Source organism: Mercenaria mercenaria, chromosome 9 (assembly GCF_021730395.1).
Source record: "Mercenaria mercenaria strain notata chromosome 9, MADL_Memer_1, whole genome shotgun sequence".
Taxonomy (NCBI): Eukaryota; Metazoa; Mollusca; class Bivalvia; order Venerida; family Veneridae; genus Mercenaria; species Mercenaria mercenaria.
In genome coordinates, this window is record NC_069369.1 from 36,673,503 (window position 1) to 36,700,505 (window position 27,003).

The window sequence follows — 27,003 nt, forward strand, 5'->3', positions numbered from 1 at the left end:
GTTAATTCTGGACAACTGCGACCGCTGCTATTTGCACATCACCCGCGGTTTCGTAGTCAGATAGTGTTACAGCTGGACCACTGCGACCGCTGCTATGTGCACACGACCAGCAGTTTCGTATTATGAAAGTGTTACAACTGGACCACTGCGACCGCTGCTATGTGAACAAGACCCATGGTTTCGTATTCTGACAGTGTTACAACTGGACCACTGCGACCGCTGCTATGTGCACACGACCAGCAGTTTCGTATTATGACTGTTACAACTGGACCACTGCGACCGCTGCTACGTGCTCACGACCAGCAGTTTCGTATTATGACAGTGTTACAACTGGACCACTGCGTCCGCTGCTATGTGCACAAGACCCATGGTTTCGTATTCAGAAAGTGTTACAACTGGACCACTGCGACCGCTGCTATGTGAACAAGACCCATGGTTTCGTATTCTGACAGTGTTACAACTGGACCACTGCGTCCGCTGCTATGTGCACAAGACCCAAGGTTTCGTATTCAGAAAGTGTTACAACTGGACCACTGCGACCGCTGCTATGTGAACAAGACCCATGGTTTCGTATTCTGACAGTGTTACAACTGGACCACTGCGTCCGCTGCTACGTGCACAAGACCCATGGTTTCGTATTCTGACAGTGTTACTTCTGGACTACTGCTTCTACTGCTATATGCACACGACCCACGGTTTCGTAGTCAGACAGTGTTACTTTTGGACCACTCCGTCCGCTGTTTTGTGCACACGACTCATGGCTTCGCAGTCAGACAGTGTTATTTTTGACACTGCGTCCGCTGCTATGTGCACATGCCCCAAGGTTTCGTAGTCAGACACTGTTACGTCTGGACCACTGCGTACGCTACTATATGCACACGACCCACGGTCACATAGTCCGACAGTCTTACACTGGATCACTGCGTTCGCTGCTACGTGCACATGACCCATGGTTTCGTAGCAAGACAGTGTTACTTCTGGACCACTGCGTCCGCTGCTTCGAGCATATGACAAGCGGTTTCGCAGTCAGATAGTGAGTGCACACTACCCATGGTTTCGTAGTCTGGCAGTGTTCCTTTTGAACAAATGCGTCCGCTGCTATGAGCACAAGACCCCTGTTTTCGAAGTCAGACAGTGTTACTTCTGGACCACTGCGTCCGCTGCTATGTGCACACGACCCATGGCCTCGTATTCTGACAGTGTTACTTTTGGACCACTGGTTCCACTGCTATGTACACACGACCCATGGCTTCGTAGTCAGACAGTGTTACTTCTGAACCACATCGGCCGCTGCTACGTGCACATCCTCAATGGTTTCGTAGTCAGACAGTGTTACTTTTGTACCACTGCATCCGCTGCTATGTGCACACTCCGAACGGTTTCATAGTCTGACAGTGTTACTTCTTGACCAGTGCGTCCGCTGCTATGTGCACACCCACGGTTTCATACTTGGACAGTATTACTTCTGGATAACTGCATCCGTTTCTATGTGTACACTACGCACAGTTTCGTAGTCAAACAGAGTTACTTCTGGACCACTGCGACCGCTGCTATATGCACACGACCCACGGTCACGTAGTCTGACAGTGTTACTTCTGGACCACTTCGTCCACGACCCACTGTTTCGTTGTCAGTGTTATGTCTGGACCATTTCGGCTACTGCTACGTGCACGTAACCAGCGGTTTCGCAGTCAGACAGTGTCACTTCTGGACCACTGCGTCTGCTGCTATGTGCATTCGACCCACGGTTTCGTAGTCTGACAGTGTTTAATACTTATGGACCACTGCGGTCGCTGCTATGTGCACACAGCCAACGGTTTCGTCGTCTGACAGTGTTACTTCCGGACAACTGCGGCAGCTGCTATTTGCACTTGACCCACAGTTTCGTAGTCTGACAATGTTACGTCTGGACCACTGCCTTGGCTGCTACGTGCACATGACTTACGGTTTCGTAGTCAGACACTGTTACAACTGGACCACTACGACCGCTGCTATGTGCACATCGCCCGCGGTTTCGTAGTCACAGTGTTACTTCTGGACAACTGCGTCCGGTGCTATGTAAACACTACCCACTGTTTCGTATTCAGACAGTGTTACTTCTGGAGCACTGCGTCCGCTGCTATGTGCACATCACCCGCGGTTTCGTAGTCAGCCAGTGTTACTACTGGGCCACTACGGCCGCTGCTATGTGCACACTACCCACGGTTTCATAGTCTGACAATATTACTTCTGGACCACTGCGTTCGCCGCTGCTATGTGCACATCATCCACGGTTTCATAGTCTGTCAGTGTTACTTCTGGACCACTGCGGCCGCGGTGCCATGTACACATCATCCACGGTTTCGTAGTCAGAGAGTGTTACTTCTGGACCACTGCGTACGGTGCCGAGTGTACATCAACAACGGTTTCGTAGTCTGTTAGTATTGCTCCTCGACCACTGCGTCCGATGCTATGAGCACACTACCACGGTTTCGTAGTCAGACAATGTTACTTTTGGACCACTGCATCCGGTGCTATGTGCACATCATTTGCGATTTTGTATTCTGACAGAGTGACTTCTGGACCACTGCGTCCACTGCGACCGCTGCTATGTGCAAACTACAGTTCGTTAAATACAACCCGCTGAATTTACTACTTTTCGCTTCTTTCAATTTCTCTTTTCGTGACATTAAATTCTTACGCCGCCGTTTTTATCTAGCATGCGATAGGAACATGCCGATTTCATTAGAATGCAAAGTGATACATACTGAAACGCGGTAGGGTAAAAGTAAGCACGTTGCTGCCGAGAAAATGCACTAGGAAAGGAAAAAAAGATTAGTACTATTTATATTTGGACTACTTGTGACTAGACCTGCGGAGGCTTACATTCTATTTGGTAGTGATCAGCCTATAAGAGAAAAATTTTGTTTGATTTTTCCATGAATTTGCATCCATTCTCAAGATACACCTATTTCACAATGATTCTGCTTTGTTTTGGTGCAAAATATTGAGAAAATGTAGAGAAATGACAATTCATTACAGGTCACCCCCATCCCCAAAAATATGCAAAATTTAGCCCTGTGCAAGCAACATTTCAATTAATTTTACCTTATTCGTGGAATTTACATTTAACATCCATTTAATCGTTACGATGTTTGTCATTTTCATTCTGAAACATGCTAATTTCAATATTATTTAGACAACTGAAGTGCTAAAATGCGAGAAAAGACATTTACTAGATCCTAAAACGAACCAAAATAGTGCCACCTGGTCGAAAATTCAATCTGAATTCCAAAAACACAAGAAATTTAAGCGTTTTCAGCCATTTGTTACCGTTTTACATCATAAAGAATAGATTAATGGCATTTCCATTCATTTTCGAGGGGTTTCAGAAAATAACATGTATTGCCCCTTATAGGCTGAACACCACTAAATCCAGCTGTTCTTTATTTCATATAAAATCCACTCACTTCATAACGGTTTTTCGACATTTTCTAGCATATCAGATTTTCAGAGAATTATATTCCCATAAAGAACTAGATCGCTACTTTAGAAAAACAAAAAGAAAAGGGGGTGTTAACTTTTATATAAGAAAACTACAGTTCGTTAAATACAACCCGCTGAATTTACTACTTTTCGCTTCTTTCAATTTCTCTTTTCGTGACATTAAATTCTTACGCCGCCATTTTTATCTAGCATGCGATAGGAACATGCCGATTTCATTAGAATGCAAAGTGATACATACTGAAACGCGGTAGGGTAAAAGTAAGCACGTTGCTGCCGAGAAAATGCACTAGGAAAGGAAAAAAGATTAGTACTATTTATATTTGGACTACTTGTGACTAGACCTGCGGAGGCTTACATTCTATCTGGTAGTGATCAGCCTTTAGTACATATGTCCGAAAACTGATCCTGTCCGGATACTGGATACAAACCAGTACATCTCCTTTTGAGATCTAGTTTTTTTTTTTAGATTATATTTGAATCAAAGCAAATCCTAAAACGTACGATACAGATTTCGATATTGTAATACTTGAATGTTAACATCAACAGCTGATAAGAATGCAGACTGATAGACATGATTAGTTAAAACAATCGCTTCACTATAACAGCCGTACCAGTGCTTTGCTAATACTGATAATAGACTTTCTAATATCATCGCTTGATGTTGAAGCAAAACACCGTTTGATACTGGGGAAAATTTCTGTAGAATATTTGTGATCTTAATTTGGATAAATCATTTGAAAATGTAAAAGGAACACATGATTATTTTTTATCTTATTGGTCGCAGTAATGTGTACATGCGGAATTATTAGACGTTCGTACTGTGCTTTAGTTTATATGTTATTTCTTAAGCAATCCTTATTTTATCTGTTTTCATTTCACACATCTTTTTAAACATTTTTTACAATTATTAAATGTCCAGTCCTACACCTAAATTCAGGAAATACATTCTAATAAGACCTTTTGGAAGCATAAAACACAATAAAGCAAAATACTAGCAAACTCGGATGTTCAAATATATTTCCTCCTCATTTTTTCAGAAAATATTTTAATATTATCCATAAGTTTAAGGCATATTAAAGATATTTTGTATTTGGTTTTACTTGCTACATTAATGACGACATTACATGGAAGGTTTATTTTCCTTTAAATTTTACTTATCAAATAAAAGCTTTCACTTTTTAATTGCCTTTTTGTAATCTTGGCAGCTTTTCGCATGTTTTTCGATATTCTGTGTGATATTATTGCTAAAAGTTTGACTGTTCTTGAGTTAACTTCTACATGTAATTGTTGCAGAACGTTGTTACTCATTTGAAGACAATATGTAATAACGTGTTACCAGTATCAAACTATACAGTCAGTCAATGTCTATATGGTCCTCTATGGTTATATCGATCAAGCATATACGGACATAATATCCATAGTTCGTTCAATTCATGTCTTAATAACATTTTGAAAGTATGTGTATTACTGTTTAGTCGGTTAATTTTATGTAGATGAATATATCAGAAAAGAAACTTACAGCTTTATTTTTTTCTTCAACAAAGAATTCTTAAAAAATTGTTAGAAGTATACAGTTTGTTATACCTAGAACGGAGCATTTTCTCTACAATTATCTATATCAAGGACAAGGATACAATGGGACTATTCGTGTTCCAAGAACGCAAACCACACAAAAAGAAACATTTGAACCGCGCCATGAGAAAACCAACATAGTGCATTTGCGACCAGCATGGATCCAGACCAGCCTGTGCATCCGCGCAGTCTGCTCAGGATCCATACTGTTCGCTAACGGTTTCTTTAATTTCATTGCATTAGGGTCTGAAAGCGATCAGTATGGATCCTGGGCAGGCTGCGCGGATGCACAGGCTCGTCTGGATCCATGCTAGTCGCAAATGCACTATGTTGGTTTTCTCATGGTGCGGCACATTTCAGGATAACAATTGGACTGTAATTGGAACGGTTAGTGATTAAAACACCACCTATCATTAATGCACAGACTCCACCACATTCCAGAGCTACATGATGACGTAAATGAAAATTATCTCTTCCATCGCTGTCAGTCTTTTCATGACAGATGGAAATAAGATAAATGAAATGCATTTTGTTCTAATCAATTGTGTCTCCAGTAGTTATTTTTCACATCAAATCGGTTGGTTGCATGTGCTAGACACGAATATTTACATATGTCTGATTTTATTGCCGAATGAATAATTGTAAAAATTAAATCTAACGCTTACAAACTGCCAGTAGACACGTATTTCATACAGTCAATTTTTATAACGAGGGTTGTGACGACTATGACGTTCCATACTGGCTGCAGTATGGAATGTTTTTATTTTAATATCCTAACTTATTTAACTATCTTATGAAAATAGAAAAAGGGGAAACCCACAGTTTGCCCAACACGACAAAGGTGAAAATGTTGCATGCTCGGTTTGACTGAGCCTGTTCATGGACGGTAGTGAAAATGAATGCTACCATTTCCGCCGTCTAGTCCTAGGTTGAACAGACTCAATATTTGCGATTGTTACAAGTACAAAATTCAATTTAGAGACATTCGCAGGAATGGAACCTTCACTATGATACAATTCTATGAAACGCGGGGTACGGTCAACACGTAAATTAACCGACAAGCCCCAAGCGAGAAAATAATGGACAGAACTAAACAAACTAGAATTAAGAACTGAGGTTATGGAGTGTGTAATTATTTTGTTTTTCCTTTCAAATATCCTTGGTAATATGTAAGCTCCTCTCGAAGCAAGGGTTATGCATAAAAACAGACGCGCTTTTTCGTATATGAGACAATAGTTTAGGAACTCGAGTGGCTGAAGTCTAACATGATGAGAGTAATACGACAAAAATATCTTTCGACACAATTGTACAAGTATTTTACATGGATAAGTGAAAGTTATAGCGAAGTTGAACCATATGTTTCTATTCTTAAAACCTATTGTTCCAACCATGGAAGTTAACATTTGATGCTATCTTTCAAAGGCCATCAACGATTAACGTTAATACAAATGGTGGTAAAATGTTGCAGCATCTGTTCATGACATAATTGATGTATACAACTAATATGCACTTTACATTTAATTTTGATATAAGATTTGTGGATTCTATTTTCATCTGAGTCTTTGGAATCGGAAATATGCTCTCGTGATACTTTGAGATAAGCATCGATAGTTGATAAGATAACAGACTGAGGTATACAAATATTGTAGAGTGTCTAATTCCAGCAGCTGTACCAGGACGTTAGTGATAAACTGGTCAAAGGTTTTTCTGATACTACGCGTGATTTCTTGCAGGAGAAAACTGTTTATTGACGATTTTTGATATTGGCTTACAGTGTATAGGATGTTTTTAATTGTCACTTGGATCAAATATTCGGGAAAATATTAGGTAAATTAGTTTTTTATTCCACATAGTTAATCATGAAAAAACCAATGTGCGTACATGCAGTTTGTTAGTATTCGAGCTCTTTCTCAAGTTAGCAATATTTAAACAAATTAATTGCGCTTACTTTCTCGGAACTTAGCTTTTCCAACTGAATATGTATCCTTGTTTTAAAATATGGCAACGGGTCTGCTTATGTGTCAACTTAATATACTTTCTAGTTTTAGAATATATCAGATTATATATTCTGTACCAGTTTAATAGTTTTCACTTTAAAGGGTCATTTATGGTTTTCATTTTATGTTATAACCAATTTATTTGATTTCTTTCCTGATGACTCTATCTGTTACCATATGAAGCGCTAAATATATCTGATTTCTTTTTATACATTCCGTTACATAAATTTTGCAAGGACCAGACCTACTCCAGAATTCAGTGAGACTCTGATCAAACGCACTTCCCTCTTATTTTCCAAGTAAAAAATAAACAACATAAAATTTTGTTGATTGACTCATTTAAAGCGTTAGTAAATCGGGTGCTACTTGTTGGGGTAACGAAGATTTTGCACATCGAACTATCAGTTGAAATCAGTTGTAAAAAATATACAAATAAAATACGTTTTCCAGTTTTTATATATTTCTTTGTCTGAGGCACCTCGGTCGCGGGTGTTGGGAGAAAATGATATTGATAAAGTATGATTATCCATTTGTTACTTTTATAACTTTAGCTTGACATTTAAACAGCAACTTTGATCTTCAGAAACAAATGATATTGAAAACTTACATCATTTTCCCAATGATATAAAATATTCATGCACTTCGTCCAACATTCCTGCGAAACTTTTTCTGTAAAGTTTATAAAAGTATGCCTCAGTAAGACAGTGTGATAATAATGCATGAAATTCGAAATTTTAGACCGCATAGCGGTAGAGCATCCGCTTTGAGTGCTAGAGATCGTGGGTTCGATCCTCAAAGTCGTGTAAAAATGGTGCAACTACCGGTAGTTCCCTTACTTGGTGCTCGGCATTAAAATAAACTGGCTTCTCTTTTCTCGACCTTCAGGAGTGAGGTGTCGAGGGTGACTAATTTTATGGCTGTACAATTTACTTCACAACCGACTTAGAATAGATTAGTAAAAACCGAATTAAAAATCCATTACAGTTATGGGTAATTTTCACTTTTTTCTATTTTATCATCAGCATTGTTGTTTATGCCGTATGGCGGCCGTAAGAAGTACCCCCGTACATTCAGTCGGAGGTGTTATATTTCGATCGTTTCAAATCGGTCAGCATGTGATTTATGTTGTGTAAGTGGTAATGTTTAAGTTTTCCGCTTGAACAATTCGGCTTGGATAGTTCCAAACTCTCCCGCTTCCATAGCTACGGGTATTGTTTAATCGCTCCTCGGAAATGATGCCTCATTTCTAATTTTGTCTTTTGGTAGTTTCAATGAGACGCAGGCTCCATAACATAAGACCTCTCTGAATTCCAGTTTGTTTAGTTCATCCCGTTGCTTTCTCGTTTAGGGCAAACCCATTATTTTTAAGTAGGGATCATACGCCGTTTGTCATGGAATTGCACTCTGTGTATCATTGATGCTTCGATGAACACATCTACGGATGTCTCTTAATTCTATTTTCATACTTGTAAAACGTGCAAATGTTGAGATCTGCTCATCACGGTGCTAGAGGGCGTGGACGGTAGCATGCATTTCCGCAAGATGCTAACCATGAACAGGCTCAAACAAACCGTGACTACAACAATTTAATTCTTGTCGTGTTGGACGACCTGTGGAATTTCCACATTTTCTATTATTTTAGACAAACACAAGTATTATGATGTAAATAGCCATGAGACCGACTGTGTTTAATCAAATAATACGAGTGAATGATACAGTAGAAAAATATTAATTATTTTGAACGCAGTCATCATGAATAAAAAATATTGATATAATGTGTCAGGTTAAACCAATTTAAGTCCTATATCATCATATCGTTAGTCATGCGCTACGCTTAAATAACACCTCAAGATTCTAAGTTGTGAGTGTTTTTCCAAGACAGCAGGTAAAAAACCTCGAATTTTTAATAATGGGTTTTATCTATAAGTATAAGTAACAAATGACATATATACATGTGTATATACTTCATACCCGTTTATATTTTTGTCAGAAAGTAATAAATGGAATAGATACAAAGCACGTGCTGTCATTTTCCAGGAAAGTAGTGTCAGTTATAAATTTGTTATAGATTTGTTACCTCTGGCAAAGAACACTCTTATCGTTACCATTTATCAACATTAAAGAGATACAGATGTGTGTCTCTTGCAAGACGTTATAGTTTGATACAAGCAGTGTGTTTTATAGTCAGTAAAACAATATGTTTTATAGTCAATTTTGTCAGCATCAGCACTTCGAATGCAAATAATATTTGAAATTACTAAGTTTATCTGACAAGCACAGTCACAAATAAACTTTCAACTGACTAGTATTTATTCGTTTTTCCCAAATAATAGCAGTTTACAAACAATTTAAATTGTATGTAAAAATATGCAGTCCGTTTTAGAATTTATTACATTGTGGATTTATTCTAAAAAAAGAATGGTTTAGATAATATTGTTGGTTTAATACTGAATATTGGTTTAATACTAAATACCCCACCCACCACCACCCTGGAATGAAGAGATAACAAAATGTAGTATTTATTATATCGAACACAGACTAATTATCGTACTGTGTGGCATATTGCTCCGCCTATAAAGTATCTCGTTGTTTCGCAAATGATCATAATAGTCTGCCAATATTTGAAAACAAACTGATGGTTAAATAATAATTTTTAACAGACAATTTATAGCATATGTCAGAATCCTAATTAGCTAAATGTTTCATATGCTTTCATATGCTTTGTTCAACGAAAACGTAACGAAAGATTATTTGTAGCCAAGGAAGTCTCTTTTTCATTTTTTTGTCTGATGCATGAAGGTAAAGATAACAGAAGCATAGCAAGTGGATGCATCGGCATTTACTCACATGGTTAACATTTGAAAGCATTTGTTAAGTGGATGAATGTAGAGTCATTAAAAATACATACACGGGAAAGGCACGATACTATAGCCATTTTGATAGGAAGTCGGTGTGCCTTGAGCATAAGCCAAGAAGGTAGGACTTCTGCCGTTCTATTTCATGATTTTTCCTTAATCATACGAATGGCTTAAGTTTCCATCTGTAAATGAAGAGCTATCTCTTTCTATTTGATAATTGTCAATTATACGACTTTTGATAAACTGTTGGTAGTTTTTTATTGATGAAACTGCAATTGAAATATAACATTTCTTTTGTTGAATGTAATCTTTATGATTAGATTTTTCAATGTAAAATGATTTCAAACCGAACTAATGTGCATTTGTAGACTGTAATGAATAGAATTGAAAGTAGCGGTTGCGTTCGTCAGATTTTATAACCGAACATGAAATTTCTCATCCAACAATCACAATTATTAAAATTGTAGATTATACTCGATGTTTAGTTTAAATAGAAATAAAGATTGGTTCCATAAAATATTTTAGTTTGTAAATAAATTGATTGATAAATTCAAATAATAGATACGGTACATTTCGTTTTGAATTTTTTGTTTGTTTGGGTGTGGTATATATTTTAATCGAAACAGATTTAAACTAATACTGTTTATTTCTACATCGGAAAAAAAGGCCAATGTAATACTTAAATTTTAGCGGCAATAGTTGAAAAGACAAACTGACGTATATGATTGGCAACATTATTGGAGACTGTCTCATTACAACAGGTACCGGTTCTTCTGTGATAAAACTGCTCACAGACTTTCTTGATAACATCCTTTAATTTGCTACTAAATTTGTTGAAGCAGGATAAGATTTAATTGACATTGGTTAAAGCTTAATGGAATGTTTGACATGGTCACTTGGATAAATCATTTACTTCTATTATACTCCATCTACCGTATGTAAGCGAAGACATTTTTGCACATAGAACCATTTGCTGTACAATGTATTTTAATAGCTCAAGTTAGCAAGATATATTTTAACAAAACATCTCTTAGATATTATATCAAAATGAATTTAGATCAAAAGAATTTACATGTGCAAACTATACTCCTCGTTTAGAACATGAAAATAAATAGCTGCTTTCCTTGAACATCAAAGTTCTCATCCAAACAATAAACAACATTGTATATAGTATCTAAAGTGGGATTGAAGTAGCAAACTTGATTTTGATACTAAGAGAGGCAATACATTTCAGAAGCATTTCGTTAGATGATGTGTATATTCAAATTCTTCATGAGGTGCATTTCCTCTTGGATTCTATTTTCATTTATCAAAGTTCTATCTAATAATATATATCGAAAATGTCTGCACAATTTTTTGAGACAAGTGCTATTTGTATTACTGACTGCATCGTTTGATATATTGATAAATTTGCATAAGCAGAGAAAACTGTTATGAGAAATTTACTTGATGATTTAGTAAAGTTTCATTGCACTCGGGTGAATAATTCTAACAGATGAAAGATAGACATAGCTTTTGTTCATCTTGGTAATCAAAGACTTGTTGTCGTAGAGTTATTACAAGTTCATTCATTACATAAATGCTAAAATACTTCCTAATGTTAGCAATATTTTTCTATGGTATTGTTACGTCTCAAACTCTAGTGGTATTTTTGCTGGTGTTTTTTTTACGTTTTTTTTTGTGCTGTTTTTTGTTGTTGTTGTTGTTATGGAGGGATAAGTATCCTCGGTCATTTCCTTTTCTTTTTAATCTTTCAATCTAAAGACATATCGATTGTACATATTTACGTTGTAATAAAATCTGTAAGATGATCCCAATATAGAACGCAACCTATCCTATATTGAGGATATCATAAGAGTATACAAGCCGGCAAGAAACATAAGACCAAAACAACAAACTTATCATTACTTATGCAAAAGACTCGAACTGTAGTGGGGAAAGGCAAGGATTTCTGAGCCTGAGATTATAGGGATCTTATTTGCCTGCATGTGTAAGACAAGGATTTTTATCCGTGCTGTTCCAAGGGTTGGTGAAAGAACTGTCTGAGTCAGGCAGACATGTAAGATTATATTGTATTTTTCTTGTCTACAATTGTTAGTTTTAAGAAATAGTAAATCATAACATTGTATGTAGTTCATGACGTCAAAAGTATGACGCCACAATGACCGCGTGTAGCTTTCTTTTCCCTAGGGAAATCCTTGTCTACCACCCACCCCGCCTCCCACAGTTAGGCAAGAACAATTTATCTTTTCCCCTTGGGAAAAGGACAAGCAATACATGTACACATTTATGTCACCATGTATGAGCGATTTTAAACTTACAATGTACTTAAAAATGACAAACATAATAAGCGGTAAAATGATCTATCATGTCTGCCTAATTTAGGTACTAGATGTTTTCCTTTCCAAACCCTCGGGACAGCGTGGAATGAAAAAAAAAACCGATGGCTAGTAAGGTATTTTATCCACGCTGTCCTTTGGGTTTGGGAAAACCTTGTTGCACACAGACAGTCGAATAAGATCCTTTATTCTTTAATTGACTAGAGTTACATTCCAAGTTAGTTTGAGACTTCTTACTAATGAGTGTTATAAGTGTGTTCAAGCACATGTGAACAGTTACAGACTTTCGTCAATTGAGGAAATGGTTTCATAACAGTACAGAACTTGATACAAACAAATTCTCTTCTTAGATTAAATGAATATAGATATGTATAAAAGTATTCAATTCATTTGAAGCATGTGTAAAGGCTCATGTTGAAATAACCCATGGTAATAATAGCTCAAGCATATTTACAAGCTTATGTAATTTTAACTTTCTTGTAACATTCTGTATGATACCATAATAATATTGTCTTGAAATCTTCATCTCTGGTGAATATGTCATGCTGTGTTTGTTTATTTGTCAGAAAAAAAGTTTTTAGAGAATAACAATGTTACAGGAAAGATTTAACTGTTTACTCACCTGTTTCGTCCTAAATAACAATCATCTCCCTTCTTCGTTCGAAAACGTTTGATGGTCAACATTATGCATAAATATTCTGATAGAATAACGTTAACCTTTACCCTGCTAAATTTCTAAAATTAGCTGATCCATCGTTCAATTTGGGCAAAACCATTTATTATTCAAAGGGGTGTTCACTGATAATTTACTAACTGAATAGCAAACACTGCAGACCATAAATAGCCTGCACGTCTAATCTTGGTCTGCACTGGTCGCAAAAGCAGAATAACTCGTCGCCAGCAGGCTAAAGGTTAAATAAAAAATAATACCAAACACATTTTTAAAAGGCCAAAATCATTTTGTATCTGCTGGCTTAAGATAAGCAATAGTTCAAAAAGATCTTTAATAAAAGGTCTAAGAACATGTGGCATCTGCTGATTAAAGAAAGACAGTGATAACAAAACATTTTTAAAAAAAGTTCATTTTACATGTGACGTCTCCTGATTAAAAAGAATACACTAATACCAATACATTTTGTAAAGGGTCGAAGAACATGCAGCATCTGCTGTTTAAGGAAAAACAACAGTATCAATACATTTTGAAACAGGTCTTATGGACATATGACACCGGCTGATTAAAGAAAAGCAATTGTACAGAAACATCTTGAAAAAACAGCATGTGTCTGATTTAAGTACAAACAACAGCATGAAAACATCTTGATGTAAGAAAATGTGGCATGTACTGACTAAAGAAAAAAATAGCATAAAAACATTTTTGAAATGATCTAAAAATGTGACATCTGCTGATAAAAGACATAATGATAAACTGATCCAATGTGAGATATTTTTGCAAGGCGTCAATAAACATATTGACATTGCAGATTGAATGGTTGTCATCCATGCGATACGTTCATGAGCATTGCATGATATATGAACATTTATTTCCACGGCACAGCTTTACAACAATGAATTGCATTTTCTATAGACGGACTAATACTTTTACATGCTTCCTGTGATATATTTCCAGAAGTTGACTTATATCACTTATTTCGTATACATTACCGTAGGCTATATCATTTTAGCGTATACCTATCAGGAATTCTTTCTTTTAGCTTTCCAATAGCAAGGAAGAATTGGGATATGAAATTAAGGTCATTGCTAAATAACTTTGCAGAGAAATTAGGATTTTTGTTCACATTTAACTGTGAATGGTCACTTTTAGGTACTGACCTCCGAGCTAAGAATGATTTTGAGGGTTTTTTCTACGACTTCAAACTTATGATAGACAATATTTCATTGTAAATTTCAAAGTATGATTTTAAGAGTATAGGAAAATATACAATTTTGCCTAATTGCAATCGTTTTTAGGGTATGACTCCGTTAATCGCAGCTACACCGATACTGACATGAAGATCAGTGTTTTTGTTAGATATGAATGGCATGCCTTCTTTTATGGCTAATATAAGTAAACTTTTCAGTGGGCAAATGACACAAGTTTGAGCTGTTCAATGCAATATGAAATGTAAAAGAACACAAACGCGGAAGATTTTGATGCACTACTGCAAACATTTATCTTGACGTTATACTCGATATTCTCCCCCATATCATATAATCGCGATAAGTCAGACCTGTACTTATAACCGCTAGTACTTGCTCTACCAGTATTAGTTTCGTTTCCATCTTAAAACATTGTCAGTGTTTAAGATTGTCAGTGTTTAAGCTTTAGATAAACAGACCACATTTTCACTCTCTAAAGCACGGTCATTATATACATGTTTTACACACCTATATATAGGGTGTTTGAAAGTTCGTTCCTATTCTAACATTTAGGTTTACTTTTAAACGAATAGATATCTTACAGTTATTTTTAAGAACTTGCAAACTGTTTAAAGTTATATACCACCAACGTTTAACCTTTTTAAAACAATACATTTCCACGAGGCCTGAATGATTGACTTGGTATATTCAACCGTGCAGTGTGTAACTTTTCCATGTCCCTAATTTTCATGTTCCTACTAAAATGTTTCATAACGTACATCATTTCTAACTAAAAATGTCAGGACTTCAAACGGCGACGCTTTCAGATTTGAAACCGTAGGGATTAAGCCGAAATTACGCAGGCCAAAATATATATACTTTTTAAATGTATCTATCGACATCAACAAACAACATAACTGAACAGCATAAGAAAGTTCCTATTTATAGAATATAAAACTCATTTCATAACCAAATTCTCCGTATGTTGTATGCACCTGAAAACAACAGGAAAGAACTTTTAAGCCAACTTTAAAAATCAGTATGCACCTACGTAATCATCTCCGTTGTCATATAGTGGGTGGGTTTTCTACGGAATGATGCAGTAGAAAAAACCCAGACATTTCCTCCTTTGAGACATCACCGTAGTAGGTATTGGAGGTGGGGGCGGGGGACAATAAATGCCACTTTGTAATTATTCCTTGATAACTTATTACAATATAGGTTTGACATTTAAGCATCTTCCTTAAAAATGTTATGGAGAATTTTATAAAGAGCATCAGTTGCAGGATAAAAAAACATATTCTTATTTTAATAATACGGACATGTTTCTCATTCAGTCTAGATTTATCTTGCAATCTAATCTGCAGCAGTAATACAAGTTATAATAAAGTGACATTTAGGTTCAAACGAAATTCATAACCGTAATGGGCAAAAGCTGATTGCTACTTCATGGATTTGTATCGCAAATACATTATACAGGGGGAGTTATGTATGAACTAGCATATTGTACAGAAAAGGAAAAATTACAGACATGTAGATAGAAGGGTGTTTCGTGGGAGAAAAGCAGAAAATAAGAAGAGCTGATTTGCCATGGTTGTTTTATGTAGAAAGTGTTGAAAAGGTTTATCTATGTCCACATAGACAACACATTTCTTTTTAGTAAAAAAATATAAAAAAATATTTCAAGGCATGCTAAAACCATCAATTTACTTACTAGTGTATACCTTATGAGCACAAGATTTAGAAAATCAATAAGAAACTGTTTTAAAACATGCTAAACTGTACAATGTTCTTGACAGGACAGATATATCATAAAATTCAATGAGTCTAAATATTGTAGCAATTTCTACTCGCATTTATTTTTCATTGATCGTTGTTTTTATCCAATCCAGAGGTCGGAAATTTGTTATATTCAGAAAATAATTAAGCTTTAGACAGAACTTGTGAGACACTGGTAATGTTTCAAATATAAGATGTAAGGCTGTAGTTAAATGTATTTTGAGTTAATGATTCTGTAACAAAATGTTATGTATTTGGAATTTGATAACCATTAAATAGCTCATAAAAATGCAAGGTGCACGACTAAACTTCAGTTAATAATTTTTCATATGACTTTTTAAAGTTTTTATTTAATTAAATGTAGACGAAAACCAGTGTTTTTATTAATAGATATTGAATATATTTGTATACATCGTCTCCGTTTTCCAAAAAGGATTTTTTACTGTAAAAATGGATACCGTTCACTGTGTACCTTGAAAACAGCATGTGATCAACAGTAATTACATATACACATTTGCTTATTCTAAATTACAGTAAATCATTACATCTACTAAAAGTGTAAGAGAATAATGTGAAAATATACATGTTCACCTAGGAACTAGGAATTGTATCAACCATCAAGTTTTATGTAAATGTATGAAAGTGCATTCTCATCCATCAGATGTTCGTCAAAATCACGAGACGGGAACCATGGTTGACCTCTGATATGCGAGAATGATGAAAGTGTTGCGTATAAAATTAGTTTCGCGATAAAATCAGGAGACATTTTGAAATGAAGAAATAACTAGATTTCCGTAGAATTATTCTGACGACAACTGCGATATTTCTTATTACGAGCACAGAGGAATAAGTATTGTGCTACATTTCGCACAATAGATGTTTCACAAACAATCAAATGCAAAATTCTGCAGTGTACTGTAGGTAGAATGATACGTTTTGAATAACAGTTTGGAGTATATACCATAATATTAATTACCCTAATGGTCCTCATGCTTTGATAAATGGAATTATTATGGAAGTTGATCCAGAAAAATATGTGTGACATTTTCTAGTTGAGTGCAGTAAGGAAAAATGTATAGGCCAGTCACGTGGAGACACTCTATCTTTCAATTGAAATGTTTTATAGGAGTCTCATTAACTGTATAAGTGCCAATTCTTCATGAAATAGTTAAAAGTTGGACATTGAACATTTTCGTTCGAAGGAATCCATTTGATATGAAAAGAACTTGCTATGAAAATACGTCATTAAGGTGAGTTTTTGTGTCGCTCATTCTTATGCTTTTATTTCATATAATGGATTTACTTTGTGTCGTCTAATACACAGATAATGTCTGGACTAAGATAGAAATAAAATTAATATGAGCCGTACCATGGGAAAACCAACATAGTGGCTTTGCGACCAGCATGGATCCAGACCAGCCTGCGCATACGCGCAGTCTGATCAGGATCCATTGTTGTTCGCTAACGGTTTCTTTAATTGCAATAGGCTTTGAAAGCGAACAGCATGGATCCTGACCAGACTGCGCGGATGCGCAGGCTGGTCTGGATCCATGCTGGTCGCAAAGCCACTATGTTGGTTTTCCCATGGCACGGCTCATATATAATATTATATTGAAGAAGAAAAAAGATATTGATAACATTTTAATTGAAATGAAGCATCTGTTTGATGAATGTGCGTTACCAATCAGATCAAATATTTAAGATAAAATGATTTCAGACTATAATAATAGAAGTAACATTTGTCAATTATTATCTTCATGTAAAAAAATCGAAAATATTGGCTGTTAAACGACAGTTTTTTTTATTACCGAACACGAAATTTCTTAATCAAGCATAAAACGTTGCAAATTATATTTGTTGCTTGTTGTAAATAATGTGGACTGTGTTACGTATTCCAATAAAAGACACGATACATTTCCTTTTTTCCCAATATGACTTGTGAATCATATATCCATCAGAGCAGATTGATCCAAGTTTCTACATTGGAATTATGCCCTCGTAATATTTGAATGATACGTAGGCAGACTGACAGGAATGATAGGCACTATTGGAGAGTGTCTCATAGCCGTACCTGTGCTTCAGTGATAAGGCCGAAGATAACATTTGTTAGTGAATTTATCGAAGCAGGAAATATTGTTAATGAAAGAGTTATTTTATATTTTATATTTGGGTAAAGTTTTATAGAATATTTGTGACAGTCACTTGGATAGATCAATCTGAAAGTTTAAAGGTAAACTCGATTTTTGTTCGAAGAAATTGTGCCCGTAGAATCATTGGATCATTAAAAGAAAATGTATCATTATGACAACCGATTTGCTTTTCAAACTCAAGTGTCATTTATTCAAAGTTTCTGATCAAAAATGTTAAATCACATTTCATGAATCTCCTTAAATTTCTTTAATGTGTCGTTTTAAAGGCACACCAATCCTATATAGTTAATATCTAAGCCATTTCATTTTATTTCAATAATTTGATAAAAAAATTATACCCTTTCGCATTACATAACGTTAGCACAATCAACCATTTAATTAAAAGATCATAGGAATGAAGTCTTTTCAATTTGTAACAGTCATTTTACCTGTGATAATTAATCACAGACCTGTGTCAGCATGTAATTTTGTGGCTATTTTCTTCTAACGCATGACTTCTGTTGCTCGGGTTTCTTAACAATCGTCTCGAACAAGAAGAAATGTCTAAAATGCCATCAAACACATTGAAAACTAATAAATGATTCTTCACTCAGTATAAACAAATAACAAATAACATCTCGAATGATAATTATATAGTTTATGGACCTGGTAGACAGACAATGTAGTAAAGAACTCGGCCCTGCTTCGAAACCCTCCGCTGGAAGCGTACATATGGGTCGCAGTGCCGTGTTTCATTTCTTGAATAACATTTAATGGACGTGAGTTAATATATGTAATAGAAAACAAAAAGACAAGGACAGTCAGATGAAAATTCCTCTTTAGCATTGGCAGTACTGGATGGTTAAACTGAAAATGCAAGTAATTTTCGCCATATCTAAGATTCGAATGATTGTGTTAAAAGTATATCAGGGTTTAAATACCTTTATTTTAAAATAATGGCATTTTTACATGGCACATAATGTTGTTTGAATATTTCGTTTTCCTCATTCTCTGGGTTCGATGATATCTAAGAGTATTGTTTCACCCGTTTTTATTTTCAAGTCTACATATGTTATTATACTGGTATATACCAAATAAAGTATTGTATATTTAGAAGTCTAATGGACATAAATATTTATAGAAATACGTTATTTTTCTCACCAGCAATGACATTGATTGATAAAAGACAGTACAATAAACGAAACCCAACAATAGTCATGTTACAAAATAGATGGCATTTTAGACCGATCGTTTGTATTCCCGAACGTTGCGTGACACACGTACATTTACGTCTCCGCCGTAAAATTTGTTCCAATATCTCGACTCGGTGTTGTTATATTTTCTGGTCCTTTCAGATTACGGAATCCATTAAATGTCCCCGTATGGTTTTTCTCCACTTTAGCCCGTGATTTGCTGTACATTTCATTATCTCTGGGTAAACATATATCAATCATACAGGTTCAAATTCATCACCTTACAGATTTAATTTAATGTCATATGATTTGGGTAATATTTCACTGAATATCTTTCAATTTTACATGTTTTCAATGTAACAGTTTTACAAATTGATTTACAGACTTTACTAATTTACTAATCTTTATTAGTCCCCTACTGGTTGAAACCCAGTTTCGGGGACTATAGGATTGCGCTTTTCCGTCCGTCAGTCCGTCATTTCGTGATTCTGTCGTTCCGTCATTGCGTCCGTCCGTCCGTCCGCAATTTTATGTCCGGTCTATAACTCTGTCATTCAACAAGGGATTTTAATATTACTTGGCAAAAATGTTCCCCATGATCTGATCAGACAACGTGTCATACGCAAAAACCGGACCCCTAGCTCAAAGGTCAAGGTCACCCTTTGAGATCAAAGGTAAACAGCGCTTTTTTCCTGTCCGGTCCATAACTCTGCTATTCATGAAAGGATTTTAATGTTACTTGGAACAAATGTACCCCATAATAAGACAATGTGTCATGCACAACTTTCAGACTACTCCTATCTCAAAGGTCCAGGTCACACTTGACAGTCAAATGTTAACATGGCATGAACAGAGTGTGTTTCGTGTCCGATCCAGAACTCAGTAATTCATCAAGGAATTACAATATTACTTGGCATAAATATTCTTCTTTATCAGACAAAGTGTCTTGCGCAACAACTGAAACCCTAACTTAAAGGTCCAGGTCATACTTGGAGGTCAAAGTTTGATGGTGTTTTTTCCTGTCCCGTCCATAACTTTGTCATGCAAAACAGGATATAAATATCAGTTGGCACACATATTCCAACGTGTCATGCAAAACCAGGACCCTTAGCTGAAAGGTCAAGGTCACACTTGGAGGTAAAAGGCCAATAGGTCAAGGTCACACTTGGAGGTCAAAGGCCAATAGGGTTTTTTTCTGTCCGGTCTGTAACTCAACACTCCTTAAAGGAATTTTAATATAACTCGGCACAAATGTGACCCACAATAAGACGATCATTTCGTGATATATATATATCAAACAATGCGAAGAGGTTATACGCCTTTGGAATCATTTCATGAGGGCATAGCCCGATTTGATTATACACGTGGCGTATAACTGATTCGTATTGTTGAGTGATATTAAAACATGGTTCTGCCATATATTATTTTGATTCTTACGTCTTTCGTGTACACAAGTAGATGAAATGGGGACGTACTATTTCGAGGTGCATGTGTGGCGCTAAATATAGGTCGACGTGACGTCAACAGGTAGCCGTGTTTTGACAGGGTTAAATAAGACAGCTAGTCAATTATTCTGTACGCAGTGTGTGTGAATTAAGTGTAACACCGTTTCGTTAGATCATCCGGATTCTGAAAAGTCTTTTATTAACAATAGTAGATCAATTGTAGTACAGCACTCGAAGTGTTGTCAATATTGCTATGTTTAAACGAAAATATACATGGATTTTTCATCTTAGAATAACTTACAATGTACTTTAAAAATACCACGTTATGGGGTGCTTATTTAACTTGAGCATTGGCACTGTTATAAAGCGATATAGCGATAAAGCGATATAATGGCAAACTATTTAGCAAAGAGAATGGAAATTTGTCAGAAACATGTAATCGTAGAATTTGCTTTGTCTTGGCTGGATAAGTGGTATATAATGCAAAAGTTATATTGTGACACTAATACGGGTTCTCTTATGGAATGGTCCATATTAAATCATTTGACGTAGCACATTTGGTCGATATACTGTTATTGCTTAATCTCAATATTGGAAGTTGGAAGGTTGTCAGTTCTCATTTTTGTACTTTTTTGTACATATGGATGACATTATCTTCCGTTCGAAATGATTCCAAATTTCGGGAAACTATAATATCATATTCTGCTACTATTTTGTTAATTAATAAAGTGACAAATTTTCTGTAAATGCTGTGTTGGAGAAATAACCAAAAAGGTTAACAGTTTGTTTTTTTAAGTACGTTGTCATGCCTGGCATTTTCAACTAAGTATCGTCTAATTAACAAAACATCACAAGATTAATGCTAGTGACATTTTAAAGTGCACAGCAATTAGAAGATGGTTTTGATGCATTTTCTCGTGTTATTCCTATCCTAAGGGAAATACTTTTGAAAACTGACAGTAAATAACGAACTACTCAGAAGGGAGATAATAAAATTGATATTGACGATTTTTCATAACTTCACAGTCCATTAATGCAAGAGTCGAAATTGTTTTTTAGTGTCAGTTATGGCTAAAGCGAACTCAGTTTCGCTAAAAAATAAAACTACGAAGGACAAAGATTTTACAGTGATTCATACGAAAAACAATCGTGTTATTTTGTTATAAAATAATATATTTTTTCTCATTGCAGGTAATACAAGAAATTCCCATTCAAATTGAAGTTATGAATGCCTGACACATACTCAAACAAAGTTGTATATATATATACATTAGGAGTGCATTGATACCATGGGAGTGATGGATATAAAATGATGTTGAACACAATAAGAGAGACGCTGTGTACGCCTGATCCAGACTTGCAATAAGCTGTATATAAATGACGAATATGGATACTATGTGTGACGGACATTAACAGTTGAGAAATGGATCATTGTAATTCTGCAAATAAAGAGCGTGATAATGATACGATAGCTGCGATTGACGTGGTATTTTATTGTTTCATTTAATAGTATGGATGTTAGCATTAACAGTGTATTCTTTTCGATGAGGCTTAACGATGAGGATTTTAAAATTAACATTGTTTTCTATTGTATGGTGTGGTAAGAACATGCAATTTTGGTAATGATACAACAGTTCATGGAAAACTCCGAAAACAAATATATCTAGCTGGCCTATTTATGGTGTTCAGGTTCAGTTATATATCATATTTAAAGGACATAGCATCAATCGAAAGGGAAACAATACTCTTTTATTCTGCGCGGAATTATACAAGACATATCCCAGAGAAACACATTTGTCACAATTGTTTGTTGTGTTCCAATAACGAGGAAATTAAGCCAGTTTTTTCTTTATTACATTATTTTAAAGAAGGGATCAATTAATTGATCGGCTTAATGGAAACTTCCAATTACGTTTTATTAATTTTTTATTCAAACGCACGACTACCTAATATCAATGTTCCGACGTGGTGTCTAGAATTGGTCTGCAGTTTGCTTTATATTAACGACAGTGTAGTTTGACTACTGTTATGAATAAGAAATGTTTTATATGAAAGAAATAGAAAAGCAAAACATCTTTTATCAACATGAGTAAGAATATACATGAATATTCAATCATTAGAAATATCACAACCTCGAAATTGTTTGAGGAAATTTTAAATTATACTAACAGTTTCATAATGGATAACCCAAATGTTAGTACGTATAACGTTAGTGTGAATGGAACGTTAATTACAGAAACGCTTGAACAGTTGAACGCCAGGTACGCAGCGGCTTTGCTTCCGTTTACCATCATCCTTGGGTGTTTTGGTGTCATTGGTATAATCGGAAATATTTTAGTTTTCATCGTGTATGGATGTGGTAAAAAGTTTAAAGACCAGAAATTCCGGTATTATGTGTTAACACTTGCATTTATTGACTTCATCACGTGTCTTACATTGATACCAGCGGAGATGGTTAAACATATAAGTTACTTTAACTTTACAGAAAGGGCGTTGTGTAAAACAAAATGCTTTTTCAACGTGTTTGCAGCTTCGTCTGCGTCATATTGCCTGACACTTATAGCAGCAGATCGCTACATTATGACGTGCCACCCATTGTTCTTTGCAAAACTTCAGAAATATTCCTTTAGTTTCGCATCAAGACTATGTATTTTGATGCTATTTTTAGCTGTCGTGACGTCTATACCTGCGGCGATTCTTTGTGGTATAACAGAGTCAACAATGACGGATTTCAATGGCTATGACATAAAAGTTTTCCTATGCGAAACGGAACCATTCTATGAGAATAACCCTTCAAGATACATTTATAGAACTGCATTATGTGCAGCACAAACTTCTATCAGCATTATCATGATCATTCTTTACGCTCGTATTGGTCACGCTGTGATGACTGTTATGAAAATACGAGAATGCAAGCATGGCACGATACAACTTAACGATCTTAAACCAAAATTAAACAGAGGCGAGCACTCAAGCTCGATGAAACCAGGGTGTCATGTGTGTTCTCCTAACATTCCAAGCAAAATTAAGTTATTATTTGTGGTGACAGTGGTGTTTATAGTAACGTACGCCTTCTATATGTGTCTGTCATGGATTGACCAAACCAGGCTTTCACCAACACAATTCTTCTTCTTTTCTGTTTCCTTCCGTTTATATTTCATTCACAGCATTATCAATCCATTTTTGTACACTAAAATGGACAGGTATTTCCGGAACCGATGTTTCAAATTAGTCCGAACAATTTTTCGTTGCTAAGTGTTTTTATTAAATAAACATCCAAGACAATGCACTCCGTATTTTAGAAAGAAACGACACAAAAGTGTTAAACAGTGTTTCCCTGAAGTAATTAGATGTTATATTTCAAGATAATGTACATGAAAAGATACGAGTACGTTGCTAAGTGTTTTTATAAGGTAATAAGATGTTATATGCCAAGATAATGCACTACATGATTTAGCATTAAATGACACGAATGCATGATAAAAACATAGTATACTCTAAAAACGACATTGCAATGAAAAGTAATGAGATCTGATATTTATTCAAAATTTGTCAAATGAAACTTCAACAGAAAAGTTTAGTTTTGATTTTATGCTTTTTCCGATGTTGCATTCCATTGATTGCTTACTGTGATATTTCGTAGAACATTGTCCAGTTCATTAAAATAATGCTATTGTATTATTTTCCTTCATGTTAACCTCCCTGAATGTAGTATTAAGAATATGAAAAAGTGGTGCAATTAGTTTCGTGTACAGAGGAGGCGATAAGCGACAGTATTGCAAAAAGTCATAGTAACTAACTCATTTTATTCGAAATGTTTTGAGACTGGTTTCCAGTTCAGGTTTATTACCACTAAATTTTGACTTAAAATGTTCAATTGTGTTAGGAAGAAAATATCTTCTTCCTTATGTTGGTGTGTAGATATAGAAAATATTAGGTTAATGTATTATAAAATTAAGTGAGTCGAAGAAAATATAAAAGTCGAGGCTCTAGCCGAGACTTTTATTTTTTCGTAGACGAACTCAATAAATTTAGATTTATAAGACAGTACCCTAATGTTTTATTTATCAAAATTTACCACCAACTAGATATGTGTCTGCCATGCATTTAAAAATTAATACGCCCTGCAAATTACACACATACTGCATTGAAATAGGTCTTTAAAATCCCAAATATTATAAAATAAAAGCGGAAAAAACAAAGGCTAACCTTGTGTTTTGTACCTGATCTCTCTGTTCTGCTGAACATGAATGAATAATTTTAATTTGCTACCAAGTGAAGTTTTATCCGAAGTTCAGTTGCAAGTCGGATACCCATTCTCACCAAGCAAACGTTAGACATGACTTACATTTTCACATGCCATAACGCCGCTTGACAGAAAAAAGTAGGCATTTATTCAATAACATTCCATTCCTTGATCTAAAATCCTGAACGAACCCTATAGACGAGTCATTTTCCGCTTCTCCGAGCGTTTCCTTTTTGAGGTTATTGCAAATACGGTAGGCATACGCTATACATTAGTTACATAATAAAAGCGCTTTTATAAAAATAATTGCATAAATATGTCTTTTAGCAGGTATTCTCAAACACATGATGGCGTCCTTTAAAAAAAAATAAAAAAAGTAGTCCGACAAGCTTTATTTAGTCACTGACATGATAAAGCAAAACTTATTATACCCATTATTTTGCATGAAGGTAGGATAAATGATTTTATCATGTACATGTGTCAAAAAAAACATATTTTTATATTCCAGTATGTTTATATTAAGTTCAAATTAAGACTGATTTCCTTTGGCAATGTCTCAGTTTTTATGTCGTTTAGAAGTTTCATATTATTAGTAAAGGAAATTCCAGATTATTGTTCTGTTTTGATATAGGCAATAGGTGATACTGCGAATAGTTGATCGCATGTCTTTTTTGCCTTGAATGAACACACACAGAGTGTACGTAAGTAACAAATATCCATGTATCTTGGAATAAATGAAAATGAACACAGTGAAATATATTATTATCATTATGTCCGAATTATTTAGCTCCCTTTTCGTGATAAACTCGTTCAATGGTGCTTTAGTTTACATACAATAATAAACTAGTTGACAAGGCATATTTGAATTTGTTAAGATATCTTAAACGATAATGCCAGTGTCTGTATACTTTCATTAAAGTTGTTCTTGTGACGATGTGATTCCATAACTTACGTAAACGGTTGCTAAATGAGATCAGTGTTCCATCGGGAGCTGGTTAGTATCATGCGGCTAATCACTCAGCACTGCACAGGTAAAATGTCAAATACTTTGAAGTCTGCAATTAATTCTATGATTGACTTAATTAATTCTGCTATCTACACGTAAAGTGCAGTGTATTTTGATAATTGACCAAAAACCCTAAACACCTCTTTGGACTATTCTCTTGGTAGAGATTGCGTAACTGTAATAACTTGATAAGCGGTGTGGTATCTGCGATGTGTTTGTAATTGTACTGAATACAATACCAACTGGATCGCAACTCCATACATAGCAACTATAAAATAGGAAATCCGAGCTTTTTTTTTATTCATTATGACACAGCAGTTATGAATAATGTTTCAATTTTTTCTGTACCAGTTAACGATATGGGCTGTCAGTTATATTTCTCCTGTTGATTAAATCATGCAATGCTGGTATTGATATGTCTGTATGGAGACCGTTGTATAATCTGTCTTGCGAGTTAATGGTTTCCTACTGAAAATGAAGTGTACTTTCATCAATAATTATAGCATGCGTACAGATTCTATGGTTTCTTAATTTGTTTTACAAGGTGTCTAATTTTACCGCAGAGGCAGGAAATGATTGCTTGAATTAACATTAATTGTGTTCAATTTCATATAACAATATAATGTGTTTGTCGAATTAACACTTCGGACACGAAATTCTATGATAGAAGTAAACCATTAGAGCGTCAGTTAGACGTATTTGGAACGTCCCAGTTTTTTGTGCGTTACGCCTACATGCAGCTATCCTAGTAGGAATGCAAAACGATGTAGCTGGTACGAATGCTTTAACTGATAAAGAACCCGATAGAAAAGAATTTTGTAAACATAATTTTTAGTAAAGATCGCATTCCAATTTAATTATCCAAAGAGAAATTGCCTTTCCGGACTCATATTAGAGTGACATTTATTTGGCAACGTGAGTTTGCTTTATGAGGTGACTTATCTCGAGAAACTAGCAGATTTGTGTTCATATCAACTTATTTTTTCAGGCACCAATATGGGTAACCCCGTTTATTTCAAATTGTACATACATAGATACATACAAACACATGGATACACACACTCACATGAATGAATAATGTAAATATCAAAACATA

General features: G+C 35.2%; 1 protein-coding gene across 3 annotated transcripts in view; it reads left to right on the plus strand.

The window, feature by feature from the left end:
• The window catches only part of LOC123546970 (olfactory receptor 8B12-like), an 83,620-nt gene extending 59,604 nt beyond the window's left edge, over nucleotides 1-24,016 (plus strand). For 2 of the 3 annotated variants that reach the window (XM_053551226.1, XM_045333668.2), the window contains exon 2: nucleotides 21,847-24,016. In XM_053551226.1, coding sequence (XP_053407201.1) covers nucleotides 22,741-23,910 — 1,170 coding nt within the window. In that variant the 5' untranslated portion in view covers nucleotides 21,847-22,740 and the 3' untranslated portion in view covers nucleotides 23,911-24,016. Of the gene's footprint in view, nucleotides 1-6,618; nucleotides 6,886-21,846 lie in introns of those variants that run through there. The other variant, XM_045333666.2, reaches the window with a different exon arrangement.
• Nucleotides 24,017-27,003: the final 2,987 nt, after the last annotated feature.